The sequence below is a fragment of the Triturus cristatus genome, chromosome 4_1, assembly GCF_964204655.1.
Source record: "Triturus cristatus chromosome 4_1, aTriCri1.1, whole genome shotgun sequence".
Lineage (NCBI taxonomy): Eukaryota > Metazoa > Chordata > Amphibia > Caudata > Salamandridae > Triturus > Triturus cristatus.
This window is the reverse complement of record NC_140585.1, coordinates 753,440,447-753,458,042: the sequence shown is the minus strand read 5'-3', so window position 1 is coordinate 753,458,042 and position 17,596 is coordinate 753,440,447. Positions and strand designations below refer to the sequence as shown.

Below are 17,596 nucleotides of genomic sequence, written 5' to 3'. Positions count from 1 at the left end.
CTGTTTGTTTCCCACATCGGATCCCTCCGGAGCGCCTTTGGACCCCGTGGACCCGTGGGTTGGTTCTGCCCCTGTGCCGCCGCCTTTGGCCCCGGCTACGCTGGCAAGATACCCTGTGGCGCCGTCGGCTTCGGTCTTCGTGCTGCCGTCGGCTCCAGCCTCGGAGCCGCCGTCGGGCCGGATGCCGCCTCCGGCGTTGGGGCCTTGCCGGACACGACGTCGTTGCCTACGGGCCTGGACTACGTCGATCCTGGATTGGTCTATTATCCTCCAATTGCAATTCCAGGTGGTGAGTTTATTCCCTTTCCCCAGGCCCCTCATCCTTACCGCCCTCTTACACGGCCGGTGAACGAAGGGGTGTACTGGGAGGGGTCCGAGGACCCTCTCGCAGCTCAATGCAAGGATGAACCGGAGTGGGAGGGTGATAAGGAAAGTCCAGGCGATCTGGATTTCTCTCCGCAACCTGGTACACTGTCCCCTGCTTCCATGGCTATGGAAGAGGTTGGAACTTTTTCTGTGGTGTTGCGCAGGGCGGCTGAGGCTCTTGACCTCGAGCTCCCATCTGTGCCTATCAGAACAAATCTCCTGACTGAGGTGCTGCAGCCAGCGACCTCCTCTGCGGAGCCGCTACTGCCCTTTAATGAAGCGCTTACAGACATTCTGTTAATCACCTGGACCAAGCCTAACACAGGGGTTCCTGTGGATAAAAGTATGGCACAACGTATTCGCCCGGCCCCGGGCGACCTCAGTTTTCTCACGCAACACCCAACACCTCAGAGTCTGGTTGTCCAGGCCTCTGCCTCTCGGAGCGCGTTCCCTTCCGCTCCTCCGGACAATGAATCTCAAAAACTCGAGCAGTTCGGGAAAAAGATTTTCACCTCTGCCAGTTCCGGGTTGCGGGTGGTGAATACTGCGTGCCTGTTGGGCCGCTATTCCCACTCTGTGTGGGACGCAGTCGCCCAGGTGCTGCCTCAGTGTCCAATTAAGGCTCAGGCGGTCCTCTCCCAAGCCATTACCGAAGGGAGAGATGCTGTGAAATTCACTATCCGTTGTGGTCTTGACACAGCCGACTCACTCGGCAGGGCAATTTCCACAACGATGTTGCTACGCTGTTACGCTTGGCTCAGAACTACTGGCTTCTCAGGGGATGTCCAGAACACTTTGTTGGACATGCCCTTTGATGGCACATGCCTCTTTGGTGACAAGACGGATAGCACTTTGGAGTGCTTTAAGGCCCAGTCCTTGGGTCCTGCCACCACGCGCGCTCCCTTGGGGTCTGCTTTTCACTCCTTTCGAGGTCAGGGTCGAGGCACCCAAACGCGTTCCTTTCAGAGCCGCCGGCCTGCGCATCCGCAGTCTCAGCGCAGCTGGGGTCGGGGTGCCTGCCGAGGTGCGTCATGGGGCCAGCGGGCGGGTCAGTCCACCACTGCCGCTGCCTCAAGACCTTCCTAGTCCGGTGTTTGAGGCCCACCAGACGCCAGTGGGCGGCAGGAATCGCCTCCCCCACTGGCGCACCATCACTTCGGACAGCTGGGTTCTGCAGATAGCCGACGGGGCTACTCCCTCCCCTTTGAGACTACCCCTCCAGCCATGCCGCCTCAGGACCACCACATGTCGGGGATCACTTGGCACTTCTCCAGCAGGAAGTTGCAGCCCTCTTGGCCAAGGGGGCCATCGAGCGGTTCCGATGCCAGAAGTAGGTCGTGGTTGTTATTCCCACTACTTCTTGATTCCAAAGAAGGACACAGGCCTGCGTCCTATCTTAGACCTCCAGAACGTCAATCGCTTCCTCCTGGAAGGAGAAGTTCAAGATGCTCACGCTTGCCCAGGTCTTGTCTGCCCTAGACCCACAAGACTGAATGGTAGCGTGGGACTTGCAGGATGCTTATTTTCATATCCCCATCCCGCCGGTCCACCGGCGTTACCTGCGGTTCACGGTAGGCCACGAGCACTTTCAGTTTATCATGCTCCCTATCGGCCTTACCAGAGCCCGTCGGGTGTTCACTAAAATGATGGCGGTGGTCGCAGCTCATCTGCGCAGATCAGGGGTTTCAGTCTTCCCCTATCTCGGTGACTGGCTGTTGAAGGCGGGCTCGCCCCAGGCAGTCGTCTCCCACCTCCAGATTACGGCTGACCTTTTGTATTCGCTGGGGTTTTCCATCAACATGCCGAAGTTGCATCTGATTCCCTCTCAGAAGCTCCTCTTCATCGGAGCGGTTCTGGATACGGCGCAATTTCGGGTTTTCCTCCCAAACCGCGAGTCCGGGACATACGGGCTATGATTTCGATCTTTCAGCCCTGGTCCTGGGTTTTGGTCAGGAAGGCCCTGAGACTGCTTGGCCTCATTGTGAGAAAGCGGGTTTCTGTTGCAGTAACCCCCCTTTTTTTTTTTTTGCCAGACTACTGATGCTCTTTGACTTGATGTGCCAATCAGGACCCGAGGTCCTGTGTTCTTTCCCCAAAACAAAACTCAATTGGCATCTCTGGCTACATGTCAGCCCCTGGTAAATGGTACCATAGGTACCCAGGGCACTGTGACCAGAGAAGGCCCCTAAGGACTGCAGCACTTATTGTTCCCCCCCCCTTAGAGGCCCTGTACCCTGACACACACCCACTGCCTTTGCAGGCTGAGTGTCTGGGTGCAGAACAAAACAAAGAGTCGACATGGCACACATCCCTGTGCGCCATGCCCACAAACCACTGCCCTGGCATACATCAGTCACCCCTCTAGCTGGGTGCCCTATGCCAGTGGTGAGGGTACAGGTGCATGAGCCCTGTAACCCTACAGTGCCCAGGTCCATTCCTGGGCCCTGTAAGTGCAGTGCTGTCATTAAGAGTATATGGTGCTGGGAGGTTGTCATTACGAACTCCACAGCACCATAATGGCTACACTGAAGACTGGGAAGTTTGGTATCAAACTTCTCAGCACACTAAACCCACACTGATGCCAGTGTGGGATTTAATGTAAAATGCACCACAGAGGGCATCTTAGAGATGCTCCCTGACAAACGACCAACTACCAGTGACCTGACTGAGTGGCTGCTCAGGCTGCCACCACCAGACATGTTTCTGGACCCCTGGGTCGAGAGCCTGCTGCTCTCGGGGGCCTAAAACAATGCACATCCTGGGTCGAGGTGCCAAGCCTCCTCCCCCAGGATGGGCAGGGTTCACGAAGGAGAAGCTTCAAAGGCATAATGCCTTTGTGAGCCTCTCCAGACCATTTGCTGCTTTCAGCAACTGGTCCCCACTGGTTCTACCCCCCACTTTGGGCGGGAGAACCGGCGGGAAAAACAAGTGAGGAAGAGAGGTGCTTCACCTCTGCCAACTCCACCCCTAAGGTGGGGGAGGCGAGGTGAAGCACAACCTTGAGTCCCCGCCATCTTGAGGATGGGGGGACCCAGCCAACCAGGGACAGGCTCCTGCTCCCCTCCCACTTGAGAGTAGCAGAATAGGGGGTGTACCCACCCCAGGGAAGGGACCCATTGGTCCCTGCCCTTTACCTACCTGTAATGCCCCTAAATTTAGTATTTAGGCGCACCCTGTACCTTCCTTCCTCAGATCCAGCAACCACAAGAAAAGAAGGACGAAAAGCCTTGCAGAGCTAACAAGAGGACGCCGCCCACTGACTTGGCCCCAGCTCTACAGGCCTGTCTCCCCTCGAACCTGCTCCTGCGAAACCCCGGCGTGTCCAGCGGCCAGCAACCTCAAAAACCCCGGAGGACCTGCCTGCCTTCACTCTCCAAGCTGTTTCTCCCGAGAACACCGGACGTGTTTAAACTGCAGTTTCTGGTGCCAGCCAGGAACCACGAATCCAGCACACTCAGCACCCGCCAAGCCCGGCCCGTGTTTGAGTGAACAAACACCACGAGGAGGTCCCCCCTGGCGATCCTGACCTGTGATCCGGCGATCCCTGACCTGCCTCAAGCCTGCAGATGACGCCTGCTGCCTCAATCCAGAGGACCCCCCCTACCGCGACCAGAGCGGATAAGAAAATCCGACATCCAAAGACAGCCCTGCACCCGATGCCCCACGGCCTTGTGTGCCTAACCCAGTGGTGCCTAACCATCCCTCTACATCCCAACTTACCCCTCGAAGTCGTCCCGAGCCTGCAGTGTTTCTTTGTCCCGGAGAATCTCCATTGAAATCAACGGGGCACCAGACCTCAAAACAGCACCCTGCACCTGGCTGCCCTAGCGCCGCTGACATGTTCCCCTTTGGTGTTAACTTGGTCCCCAACTTTCTCTGAGATTAACCCTAGGAGCTTTGCTCCCACAACCCTGTGGCCTCCTTGCCAGCCGCCACCAACTGGAGGCCCCCTATCCTCCATAGGATAACATTGGGCCTCAACACTCTGCACCCGGCCGTCCTAGTGCCACTGGGGGTGTAACAACAGTGCATCACTGACCAGGGGAGACCCCCGAGTATAACCCCAGAACCCTACCTCAAAAGGCCGATTACTTACCTCGAGACCGATAACTCACTTTTCCTCATAGGATAACATTGACACTTTCTCTCCCAAAAAGTTTCTAAGTATCGACTTTTGAAAACTAAGAATATTCCTTAAAAATCGCACAAATAACCTAACCGAATTTTCTCAACTGTTTGCAGGAAAGGTCCCAGTGCTGAACCCAGGTGTCCAGCACTGAGTATTCTTTAAAAATCGTACAAGCTGCACAAACGTAATTACTTACCTGTTTTAAGTAGATGTCCCAGTGCTGAATCTAGGAGCCCAGCACTGGATTATAAAAGTAACACAAAAGTCACTTACCTGCTAAGTGAATTTCCTCCCATAGGATAACATTGGTGATTCTATGTGAAAAAGTTTCTAAGTGTCAACTTTTTGAAATGCAATAATATTCCTTAAAAATCGTACCTTTAACCAAAACTCATTTAATCACATGTTTTCAGGAAATGTCCCAGGGCTGAATCTAGGAACCAGTCCTGTGTTAGCAAAAGTAATCTGAAAAGTAATTAACTGCATTTTTCTTAAAAAGCCCATTCATTTGAATGTACTATACCTGCAATGTGTTGCAAACTGCTTACTTAAAACTGTTACCAAAACCAGTACAAGTCATACTGCAATTTAGTCATTTTCTACTGCAAAGTATTTATATGCGTACCTGTACCAGGCTTGCTTGGTTCTAGAAATAGAACAGTATATTTTATTTATACAAAACAATTGGCCTAGAGTTCAGTTCTTGAGTGTGTGAGACCATTTGCTGACTGAGTGTGTACATCAAATGCTTTACACTGTCCTCTGATACTGCCTTACTGCTCGACCAAGCTACCACTTTAGGGAGTAAGGTTCTATCTAACTTTAACCTCTGCCAAACCTTTGGAGACCTTTGGACTCTATACACACTGTACCTCACTTTGGTGCAGTATATATAGAGCCAGTTTCTTACACTCATGGCCTCCTGCATCCTGCTGATCAATCATGCCAGGTGGCATATGCGGGCTCTGCAGTGGGACCTGAAGTTCCAATGGACGCAGCATCGGGGAAACCTCTCCGACTACGTCCAGATCTCGGAGGGCACTGCACAGGACTTGCAGTGGTGGCACACGGACCAGTGTTGGGTCAGGGGCAGATCCCTCTCCCTTCCCCAACTGGAAAACACAGTGGTGACTGATGCGTCCCTCCTGAGATGGGGCGGCCACATGGGAGAGGCGGAGATCAGAGGCCTCTGGTCTCCGGCGGAGTCCAAGCTCCATATCAACCTTTTGGAGCTCAGGGCGATCCTACTTGCACTGAAAGCATTCCTTCCCTCTGTCAAGGGGAGAGTAGTGCAGGTGTTCACGGACAACACCACCGCCATGTGGTACTGCAACAAACAAGGCGGGGTGGGGTTGTGGACCCTATGTCAGGAGGTTCTGCGTCTCTGGAACATCAAGGCATTTCCTTGGTGGTTCAACACTTGGCAGGTTCTCTGAACGGCAGGGTGGACGGACTCAGCCGCAGATGCATGTTGATTCACGAATGGCGTCTTCACTCGGACGTGGCACAAGGTCTCTTTCAGCAGTGGGGAGAACAGTGGTTAGATCTATTCGCCACCGAAGAGAACGAGCAATGTCAGCAGTTCTGCACGTTGGAGTTTCCAAGGCGGCAGTCGCTCGGAGACTGTCTTCGTCGCGAATGGAGTTGCGGTCTGTTGTACGCCTTTCTGCCTATACCACTTCTACCCAGAGTGCTGAAGAAGATCAGACGCGATGTGGCCCAAGTCATTCTAGTGGCACCGGACTTGGCTCGAAGAGTTTGGTATCCCGAGCTACTCAGTATGAGCGTGGATCCCCCAATCCGACTGCCTCTTCGGGAGGATCTCCTGTCGCAGCACCAGGAGACGGTCCTCCACCGAACCTGTCCAGCCTCCACCTCCTTGCGTGGAGATTGAGCGGCGACAGTTGATTCCATTTGACTTGCCTCCTGAAGTCTGTAATGTGATTCTGGCAGCCAGGCGTTCCTCTACTAAAACTGTATACGCCTGCCGGTGGAAAAAATGTGTGGCATGCCCCTCTTTCTGAGGTCCTATTGTTCCTTCTCTCTTTGGCCCAGCAGGGCTCTGCTCTGGGCACTATCAAGGGCTACCTTTCTGCACTTTCAACCTTTCTCAGGCTGCCTGATCAGCCCTCTCTTTTTAAGTCCCCTGCTTGCAATAGATTTCTCAAAGGCATTACTCACCTTTCCCCTCCTATTCCTTTTATGATGCCTCAGTGGAACTTGAACCTGGTTCTCACATACTTCATGTGCGCTCCCTTTGAGTCTCTTCATAACTGTCCTTTGAGGTTACTAACTTTAAAAACTGCCTTCCTGGTGGCCGTCACCTCCCCCTGGCGTGTGAGTGAGCTTCAGGCTCTTTCATGTAAACCTCCTTTCCTGGCGATTCATCCGGACAAGGTAGCGCTTCGATCACGTCCCTCCTTTCTACCGAAAGTAGTCACTGCCTTTCATCTTGGGCAAACTGTTACTTTGCCCCCTTTCTTTCCGCCTCCGCATCCTTCAAGAGAGGAAGAGAGGCTCCACTGTCTGGACCCAAACGTGCTCTTTCATTCTATCTCAACCGCACACAGCAGTTCCGGGTGGATGACCAGCTCTTTGTTGGCTACGTGGGTGCCAAGAAAGGTCGGGCTGTGCACAAGCGGACTATCTCCCGATGGGTTGTCTTGTGCGTTAACGCCTGTTACTCTCTGGCTAAAAAGGACCACAGCAGCTACTACAGCATTGGGACGCGGTGTCCCCCTGCAAGATATCTGTCGGGCAGCTACGTGGGCCTCGCTGCATACTTTCACTAAGCACTATTGCCTTGACAGTCAAGTCCGGAGAGACTGCTTCTTTGGCCGGTCGGTTCTCCGTGACATTCTGGTGTGATTTCACTTCGCAGACCCAACACCAGTGTTGGTATTGCTTGGGTATGTATTCTAAGGTAAGGAATCGATCACTAACGTGTCTCTTTCAGATGCACAAGTTACTTACTTGTGTAAAGATATATCTGTAAGAGACATTAGTAAGTGATATATTCCTTACCGCCCACCCATCCTCCCCGTTCTGCGAACTGTTCTCTAGGGTTCAGGTCATCCCTTTCAGGGCCCTAGTTCTATTGCAACAGTAGTCTGTCTCTGGCATGGCTCTGCGTTCCTGGCGCGGAATAGTCATGTACAGAACTGACGTCAGTGCGCGTGGGCGCGTCTAAGTAGCTCCGACGACGTCATCTCGGCGACTACGACGCCAGCGACATATGCGGAGCCGCACGACGACGCCTACCGACGTGCAAGGGTACTGCGGAAAAAAACTTTCCGGATCCAGTCTGACGCCTGGGGATATTCTAAGGTAAGGAATCTTTCACTAACTAATGTCTCTTACAGATATATTGTTACACAAGTAAGTAACTTGTACGTTAAATCAAAAGTACTGAGAAACGTGGCTGCCCCATCCTATCAATCAATTAATCAGCTCTAGGAATTGGGTGTGCATCTGTCTTGGTTACTGCATTCAGGTCCCTATAGTCTGCACAAAACCTCAGCTCTGGTTTTCTATCCTTGGAATTAGGTTTTGTTACTAACACACCTGGGCAGACCCTGAGGTTCTCAAAGATTTCGATGACTCCCAATTCCAGCATCTTGCTGACTTCGCTCCTGATGCTCTCTTTGACTTGGTCAGACTGCCTTTATAGTTTATTTTTGACATGTAGGCTGTCCCCAGTGTCCACATCATGTGTACACCAACTTGCCTGACGAAGGGTCAATGAGAAGAACTCTGCATACTGGTACAGGACTTTCCTGCAGTCAATTTGCTGTTGGGAAGACCGGGTGTCTGAAAAGACAACTCCCTCTACTGACCCATCTTTAGGGTTGTGAGAGAGGAGGTCAGGCAGAAGTTCACTCTCTTCTTCCAGATACTCATTAGTAACCATCAGCATGGTCACATCAGCCCTGTCATAATAGGGTTTAAATCGGTTCACATTGATGACCTGCTGGGGTTCCTGGAAGTTCCAAGGTCCACCAGATAGGTGTCCTTCCCTTTTCTTTCAAGGATATGGTAGGGTCCAATCCATTTGTCCTGGAGGGTCCTAGGTACCTCAGACTCCAAAACCCACATCTGCTCTGGTTGGTACTCCACCAGTGCAGCCTTTTGATCAAACCAGAGCTCCTGGAGCTCTTGGCTTGCCTCCAGGTTTTTGTTGGCTTTTTCCATGTACTCCTGGAACGAAGGCCAATCACACAGTCAACTGTATTGGGTTTGTGTTTTTGAAGAGGCTTCTCCCGGCCATTCCATATCATGCTCATTCGAACTCTCATAGGGTCTCCAAACAGGAGTTAAAAGGAACTAAAGCCCATTCTTTTCAGTGGCACCTCTCTTTAAGCAAAGAGGAGGCATGGCAAAATGACATCTCATCTCCTTCTGAGCTTTTCAGGGAATCTCATTATCATGGCCTTCATGGTCTTGTTAAATCTCTCAACTAGACCATTCGTTTGGGGTAAACATATATGCCACCCTACACTTGACCCAAATGGCTTTCAGGTAGTAAGACATAAAGTTACTACCTCTGTCTGACACCACCTCCTTATGAAGGCTCACTCAAGTACAAATGCTTATGAGTGCTTTAGCAGTTGCAGGAGAGGTGATGGTCCTAAGGGGTATAGCTTCAGGGTACCTGGTGGCATGATCCACTACCACCAGTATGAATCAGTTCCCTGTTGTTGTTTGGTGGGCCAGGGGGCTAACAATATGGGCACCCAAACCACTACAAGTGGAAATAAGGGGACATTTTGTTTGCTTTATTGTCTTGCAACTGGCCTGACATTTAACACAGGAGCTATATAACTCCTTTAGTGTCCGAGACATACCTGGCCAGTAAAAGTGGATGACTAACCTACTCCATGTTTTTGTCTGGCCAAGATGCCCAGCAAGGGGGGATGTCATGTGCTAAGGTGAGGAGTGATTCTCTATACTGCTGAGGCACTACCACTCTCCTAGTGGCACCATACTTTGGGTCTCTGGCCTCAGTGTATAGACGTCCCCCATAGGTTCTGTGGGAGCCACTGACATCTCCCTTTTCCTGGTTAGCAGCTTGCTGTCTTAGGCTCTCAAGAGTGGGACATGTCCTTTGTCCCTGGCACGACTCTTCCCTTGAGGGTGCCGCTAGCCCTAGGATCTGTGTCATGTAAGGCCCAAGTTCCTGGGGCTCGTTTCCCTCAAGGACTGACAGGTCTTCTCCCTGGGGAGACCGTACCTGAGCTTGTGGCTGTACAGAAGTTGGTTTCCCAGACTTCTTATGTTTTCTCTTGAAGGGCTAGTCCATAGTTTCAGTATCCAACACCTATATTTCTCCTAGGGCTTTGCACTGTGCTTGGGGTTTCACACAGACCCATTTGGGTATTCCAAGCATGGCTTCTGAGCTTTACCTCAGCCCATGCTGACGTCTTCAAGTCATTACCAAGCAAACATTCTTCTGGGATGGCAGAGAACACAACCACCTTCTTTTGGCCAGTAACCCTTCCCCACTCCAGGGTCATCAGAGCCATGGAATGAGTTTTGGCCTCATTATCAGCATTGATGATTGGATAAGTTTGTCTGTTCGTCTGTTTTGTGGATACCGGTTTTTCAGTCACCTTGGTGACACTTGCACCGGTATCCCTCAGAGCTACTACCTCAACCCCATTAATATGTGTCTGTACTTCTCCAGACAATTGGGCCACGCAGCCAGAGTAGCTACATCCACCCCTCCCTTTGGAACTAAGATATCTGCAGTTTGCACACTGACCAGATCAGGGCACACCAAGGATCCCATCTGGAGACTCTCCACCCCTGTGGGCGCTGTGCTGGAGGGAGCCTTTTTAGGACAAGTAGAGTCCCCCAGTTCGGTTTCCAGTTGCCTTGCAATTAAAACACAAAGCCTTTTTGCAAACCTAGTTTTTACATTGATACCCACCCTTGTGTTGTGAAGTGTCTCTGGGCCCGCCGTCCTGTCAGCCTTCTTCCCCAACTCCTGGGGAGAGACCAAACCTAACTCCACCAACTATAGATGTAAGTGCTCAGAAGTACAGTTACTCAACACTTGCCCTTTTATAAACTGTTTATAAAGCCCTTCATAGTCTTGCACCTTACTTACTTTTAACCAGCCACCTAGTGTTTTGACTGAAAAGTCTAGAAAATCAACACAGGACTGACTGGAGGTTTTGTAAGTCTCCCTGAATTAATCCTGTACTCCTCAGTGGTAAATTCAAATCAGTCAGGGTATCCTTCATGAGGTCATAGGACTCAGCATCTTCCTCATTAAGTGTCAGGAGTCTATCCCTGCACTGGTCTGAGAAAATCTCCCATAGTAGAGAGCCCCAATACGTGTTATTGGGTTCTCATTTTACAAGCCCTCTCAAAGGCTTTTAACCATTTTGTGATATTATCACACTCAACAAATCTTGGGACAACCCCTTTGGGGATTTTAGGGTCAAAAGTGTCCTTTTTCCCTATTTGTGATTTTGCTGCCACCATTCATATGTGCTAGACCCATTTCATCCCTTTCTTTGTCTATTGCCAATATTTTGGCCTCAAGGGCTTCTCTTCTTGCTAATCTCTGAAGTCTTCACCTTTTTTCTTTTTCTGTGGTACTGTTAGCTGAGCTATCAGTAAGGTTATTTGATGAGGTGTCATAATCACTGACTAGGTCATCATCGCCCTAAAAAGTATTTTCTTCTAGTGCCAGGGTTATATCCTGCTTGGTAACGAGGTCCTGGAGTTGTGCCCTGGTTGGTTAAAGCTATTTGCCAATATTGCAAGCCTTACAGATGTTCTTAAGTTGCAGTAACTTAAGTTTCTTGAAGGGAACCAGGTTTACCTCCTGGCTAGGACCCTCTGTATCAGACATGATTTGTAAGTAGTTGGGACCATTTTAGAAAATGTAAACAAAACATTCTAAATAGACTTTTAAGGTCTAACTAAAATACTTCTTACATTTCTAGTTCATTTGGACATGGGGGGGGGGGGAGGGGAGAACTTAGTACAAGGCCCTAACCGTTCAGATTTAAAAAATTGGAAACTGATAGAAAATCTTGAAAAAAACCTCTTTTGAACTTAAGTCAATTGGGGATTGTGGTATCACCTACTCACAGACTGGTTCCAGCAAATGCAAAGTCTCCAATTGCTGAACCACCAATGTAGGAAGCTGGCTTTCTAGTTAGTGCACTTAAACGGAGTACACTCTGTAGAGAGTCCAGGCAACCCATATTGCTTACAGGGCATTCTTCAAAAATCCCAAGTGCTCTATTTTGTGGTAGTGTGGTCATGCAGCTTAGACTTATCAAAGGTGAGTGTTGTGCGTTTATTGTACACACATACTAAATAAAGAATTCCGACACCAATTTATAAACATAATACAGATTTTTATATTATTTTAGGCACCAAGATCTTTGTGATCAGGTAAGTACTTTTCAAGATAGTTTTTCAGCATTTAAATAGACAATACTGTATTTGTGATACTCTTAACCCATGGGTAAAACTAACACTGCATAGGTCCAATTGTCAACGACTTACAGGACTGTTCTTCAGGACTAAAGGTTAATAATGGCCAAGGTCTAAGACAGCACCAACAGGGTACTTTGGTTGCCTATGAGGCATCCGAATACAGAGGTGCTTTTTGGTTTCGTGCGGCCAGTTGAAGTCAAAAAGTGTTCTTGCAAGTTGAGACTGGGCAGCCAGTCAGTTTTGAACCCATGGGTTCCTCAGATCTTTAGGGTCTCTGGAGCCAGGATGCACCGTCAGTTGATCTGGCCTTGGGCTGTGGGGCTCGTGTGCAGTGGTCTTTGGTGTCCGTAAGCCCCCAGAAAAAGGCTCCAGGAAGGAACTGTTGTACCAGTCTGTCAGAACTCAAAGGTAAATTCAGTTCTTGGGGGTCTCCGAGTGCTAGAGATTCCATTGGTTCGCTAAGAGTCTGGCAGTGGGGCTTATGTGCAGAGTTGCTTTGAGGTGTCAGGCCTCAGCAGTCAGAGACACTTGCTTCAAGTGACGACATGAAGATGGGGACCTAACAGGACTGCTGGTGCAAGTGCTCCGATACCCTGGGTATTGGTGCTGGATGGTCTAGCGTCTTGTTACTCGCTGAGGGCACAGGGCTGACCTCTGGGACCATGGAGCACCGCCTCCTGGGTGACTGCTGTATCGGTGAGGCCGGGGGGCGGCCCCTCAGTAAACAGAGCAGTTGTTTTAGTGCCTGCAGGATGCAGGGAAGCAGCTCTGCTACTCCACAAGAGACGCTGTCAGTTTTGCAAAGTGTTGATAGCCCTCCCAGGCTTTTGGAGGCTGAACAGCTGCAGGACGAGTCGAGGGACCGCCGGCTGGCCGGCCGGCCGGCAGGGTTGGCCCCAAGGCAGTTGCTGCTCCACAGTTCTTGCTTAATTCTGCTCTTTGGTGTCTTTCTTCTTTTTGAGTCAGTCGATTCTGATTGCTTGGTGCCAGTGTCTCCCCCTAAATACTAGATTTAGGGGCGTTACCCATGGGGCCACTACACCCCCTCTATGACCATTTCATGTGAGGATTTGGCAGAAACCTGTCCCATAGCTCCTAATTCCACCAAAATCAAGATGGTGGAATCCTTCTTTCGTGGGTCACATCAGGCAGCCCACCTTAGGGGTGTGACTGGCCTGTGCACCACGCCTCTCTGCATATCTATTTTCCTGCCTGTCCTGGTGACAAATGGGCCTGAGGGCAGGAGATGGCATCTTCCAGGTCTTTGGGAAGCTGGAGTCTCATATCATAGGCGACAGGGACTTTGAAGTTACTGGCCCTGATATGCTAAATCACTAACCATCCTGCTGGAGGAGGTGTTAACACCTTCCCCTGGAGCAGGCACTGTTTCTGGTCTCAGAGAGCAGGGGCTCTCACCTACATGGGGTCGGAAACCTGTCTCTGGTGGCAGACTGGACTACACCAGTCAGCCAGCACATTAGAGGCTTTCAGGGAGCATCTCTAAAGTGCCCTCTGGGTGCATGTTATACAAAAGGTAATACTGGAATCAGTATAGATTTATTAAACCAAGGGCTTTGATACCAAACACCATCGAATTCAGTAAAGTCATTATGTAGCTAGGTGCCTCTTCTTGACTAGTGCCCAGCACATACCTTAAGATGGCTTCCTTGTTCGCTTGCAATATCTAATAACTGAACTAGACATTGCAGGGACATATCTGCTCCTGCAGATATGTCCTCACATACGATATAAAGCACTCTGCCTTAGGGCTGTTAGGCCTGCTGTAGGGCTGACTTATCTATATCATATGCAGTGACTTGGGCAAGGCACACAGGGGTGTGTGCCATGTCGTGTTTTCACCATGGTTTTCACCATGGCACGTAGCCTGCAATGGCAGTTTGCATGCAATTTGTATAGGGGTCCCTTAGGGTGGAATAAGACATGCTGCAGCCCTCAGTGTTACCCATGCCCTAGGTACTAGGGGTACTATTTACAAGGGACTTACAGGGGTTCCAAAATGTAGGCCAATTGTATCTTTGACCTTGTTTTAGGGAAAGAACATTGGCACTAGGGCCTAGTTAGCCGGCCTCCAGTGCACTTCAAGTCAAAGACATCAGTATTGGTGAGCAAAAAGTGGTGATGGCCATGACAAAAAGGGTGCACTTTCCTACACAGGGTTATGCCCACTCCCCACAGGAAGTGGTCATATAAGGGATGTTATGCCCCCAGGGGTAAGTAGCCCATTGGCCACTACCATGCACAGCTCCTAAATGTAGTATTAAGGTGACCTCCTGACACCAGAAACTCCGATTCGACTGACTAAAGCAAAAAGGACAAAGAAGAGCCGAAGATGCAAGGACTGTGGACTAGCTTTGGACTTTGGCTCCAAACCCTCCCTGCCTGCTCCTGTCTCGACAGTTGCAAAGACCCGACTCCTCGTGCAGCTGTACATCCTCCCAGAGCCTTGGAGGGCTTCCACCACTTTCACCAACCATCCAGCATCTCTGTTGAAGTGTAGGAGCCAGTCTTCTGCAGCCTGCAGGCACCGTCTGCAAAGTCTGGTTCACCAATTAGCTTGCCCACCCCCGAGATCCTCCAAGAAAGCATCACCCCAGGAGGTGGTCTCCGTGCTCCAGGTGGTCAGATCCATCTCCCTACCAAGTTTGGGAACACCAGCACCCACAGGAGGCACTGTGTACCAACACCAGGGTACCTAACCCTGTGCAGCAGCTAAGGCTTGTTCATTGTCTAACCCGGACACCAACACTTCCAAGACAGACCTACCGTTATGGGACGTCTGCATCAGAGAGGCCATTGAGAGTGGCCCTGTTGTCCAGTTTTTCCTCGTCTCAAGGTCGACTTAAAAGGTGAGACCCTCCAATGCAAGTGACCTGCTGGACAAAACGCCTTTCTGCCCGAACCCCACATCCCACGTCCAAGCCTACTGACGGTGCACCTGTGCTCCAGAGACCCTCAAGAGCTAAGCCCCCCCTTTGGGTTCTGCTGGACTGGTCCTGTAGTCCCCACTTGCAGCCTTTTTCTTGTTACAGTTTTCCTCATCGACTTCTGCAGTAGCGTTTGAGGCTACCCTTGCGACCAGCACCTCTGCAGCTGGACACACCAGGGCAGGTAAACTTAAACTGCTGGTGGTTCTAAGGACCTTGAGTCCTACTTACCTTAAGTCCAGAAGAGCAATCCTATAAATTAATTGCAAGTACCCCTTTGCTGTGTATGTTTCTCCCATAGGATTACGTTACCGCGTTCAAGGCGCATGCCTCACATCTGACAGATGTATTTTCTGTGTTTCTGAAAATCATTAATTCAAAAAGTACTTGCCTAATCTCGAAGATCTTGGGGTCTAAATTAATGTAAAAATCTGTTATTTTTCTAAATTGGTCTCAGTTTTCCTTATTGAATGTGTGTCTTATTTATTCACTCCGTGTGTGCAACAAATGCCTAACACTCCCCTCTGATAAGCCTAAGGCTGCTTGACCACATCACCACAAATAGAGCGCCTTGGAATTGTTAAAGCAAGCCCTGTGACACTATTAGGGGATACCTGGACTTTCTACACAGAGCTCCTCATTTTGGTACCCTATATAGAGAGCCAGCTTCCTCCACTTTCTGACTGCGGTTTGGTACAGAAGTGTAAGTTGTTTTATTTTGTATCACATTGCATTGTGATGTGCCTAATGTTGTTCTTCATAATTTACGGTTTACCTTAATTTGATTTTGTGCAGATCAGCAAGCTTGCTGCGGAAAGCCAATATTCTCCTACACTTGTGCTGAAGCTAATTCATATTTGGAGCAAAAACGCAAGGTAATATTTTATTGCTTAGGTGATGGGGTGACAATGTAAATGGAAGCAACTTTAATACTTTTTACACTAGTGCATTCCTTATATGTAAACATCGTAAGACTTCAATATGCTCCTTTCAGAAGGTAGAGAAGACACAATGAATGAGTGTAAAATGGTAATTGCGTTCAACATCTCATAACATATGTGGAATTTATTGAGCCAATTAAGCCAGCATATAAGATTTTATTGGATTGTATCATAAAACATTACTCATGTTTCGAGACTGCGATTCAAGAGAGAGGACCGTCACTCTCTTCTTTTCTTGCTTACAAAATTGTTTTCTTCAGAAGCAATTTCCCCATAAGAGCCGTTGCAAGAGAACAAGCCTCGCAGGAAAGAATGTTCTAAAAGATTAAGAAAAAACACAACTAGAGAGATAAAGGTTTCCTTGAGGGGAGTTTCCTGGAATTGCACTAGTGAAAGAATTAAATGAATGTAGTTTGGTTTGCTGAAGGACGCAGAGACTGAACTGCAGACAGTGCCATCTTTAGGTCTTGTTATCAAGTGCTAGGCATAAACTCCCAGATAACTAGGTTGTCTCGGGTATGGGGCAATGGCTGCTGCTTGTTTGATGAGCAAATTAGCTGCTGCTGAGCACACATGACAGTTCTAGGTTTCTTGCTGTTTAAGAAATCAAGATTGGTTGGCATATTATAGATAAATGAGACTTTAGTCTTTGGTTCCTACTGGTATAACTGCATCACTCTTGTCCTGTGCTCACTAAGCTGTGACCCGATTGATGGTAGATCTGTGTTACAGACAGCCTGCTACAAAGCCATCCATCTAGGCCCCCTCACCATAAACTGACCTGTTTATTTGGAGAATATTTGCTGCACAGCAAGGATTACTTTGCCATGAAGCACCTTGCTTAAATAATCAAAGACCGCTCTCCGATTCTTATTCTAGATGGGCTCCTAATGTCTGGAATTTCCTTCTTCCTGGGCGACATTAAGTCTCTGCTTCCCTAATTTTAAGCAAGAAATTAAGGCCTCACTGGGTAACATGTATACCTCATAAGACCTTGGGTGTTTTTTTGTGATTTTCTTGCCATATTACTTTACGCTGCAACCTCCCTTATTTGTTGTTTCTGTAATCTTCGTTTCTCTTCAAATAATGTATTGACATATATGTACATATTTGAATTTTTGAAATGTCCTTCAAATTGTGGGGTTTTCATACACTCTGGACAGTAGGAGATCTTGTTATGTAGCATATCATGAGTAGAAACCTGAAAAAAATGTGATTGAAATATCTCATAAGAGAGTCACAGACAGGTTCTACCCGTAAGGGTTCATTTGTATTGCAGTGTGATTCCAAACTTCTATTTTTATCCACGGGGGTGCCTGTACTTTCCAAATTGATTTAATCCAACCACCTGTGGCTCAGGAAACCCCTGAGAGCAGATCTTCAATTGAAACCTTTCTCAAAGGTAGTGATTTAGGTATATTAGACAGAGGTCATCTCACCTCCTTAATTTTCTGCTATAATAAATTACTAATCTGATCGAGACTACTAGCTGCAGATTCCTTAACGTAGAATTATCCCGAGGCGTGAGACTGGACCCGGAAAACTTTCTTGCCCAACATCTCTGCACGCCGGGGGGCTGTACCATGCGACTCAGCCCGACGTCCTCCGCGGGCGTGACATCAGCGAGGTCACATAAGCCCCACCCCGGTGCGCTGACGTTAGTTTTCTTCTTTTCCGCATGCAACGCGGATCCGGATCGTGTTCCTGGCCTGTTTTCAGGCTTTCTTTTTACGCTTTGCGTTTTCTTGACAACAGTG

At 49.3% G+C, this 17,596-nt stretch overlaps 1 protein-coding gene across 1 annotated transcript in view; it reads left to right on the top strand.

The window, feature by feature from the left end:
• Positions 1–17,596, top strand: part of UTP20 (UTP20 small subunit processome component) — a 1,051,825-nt gene that overhangs the window by 453,270 nt on the left and 580,959 nt on the right. The window contains exon 29 of the mRNA XM_085653318.1: positions 15,694–15,773. Within this exon, the coding sequence (XP_085509444.1) occupies positions 15,694–15,773 (80 nt within the window). The remainder of the gene's footprint in view (positions 1–15,693; positions 15,774–17,596) is intronic.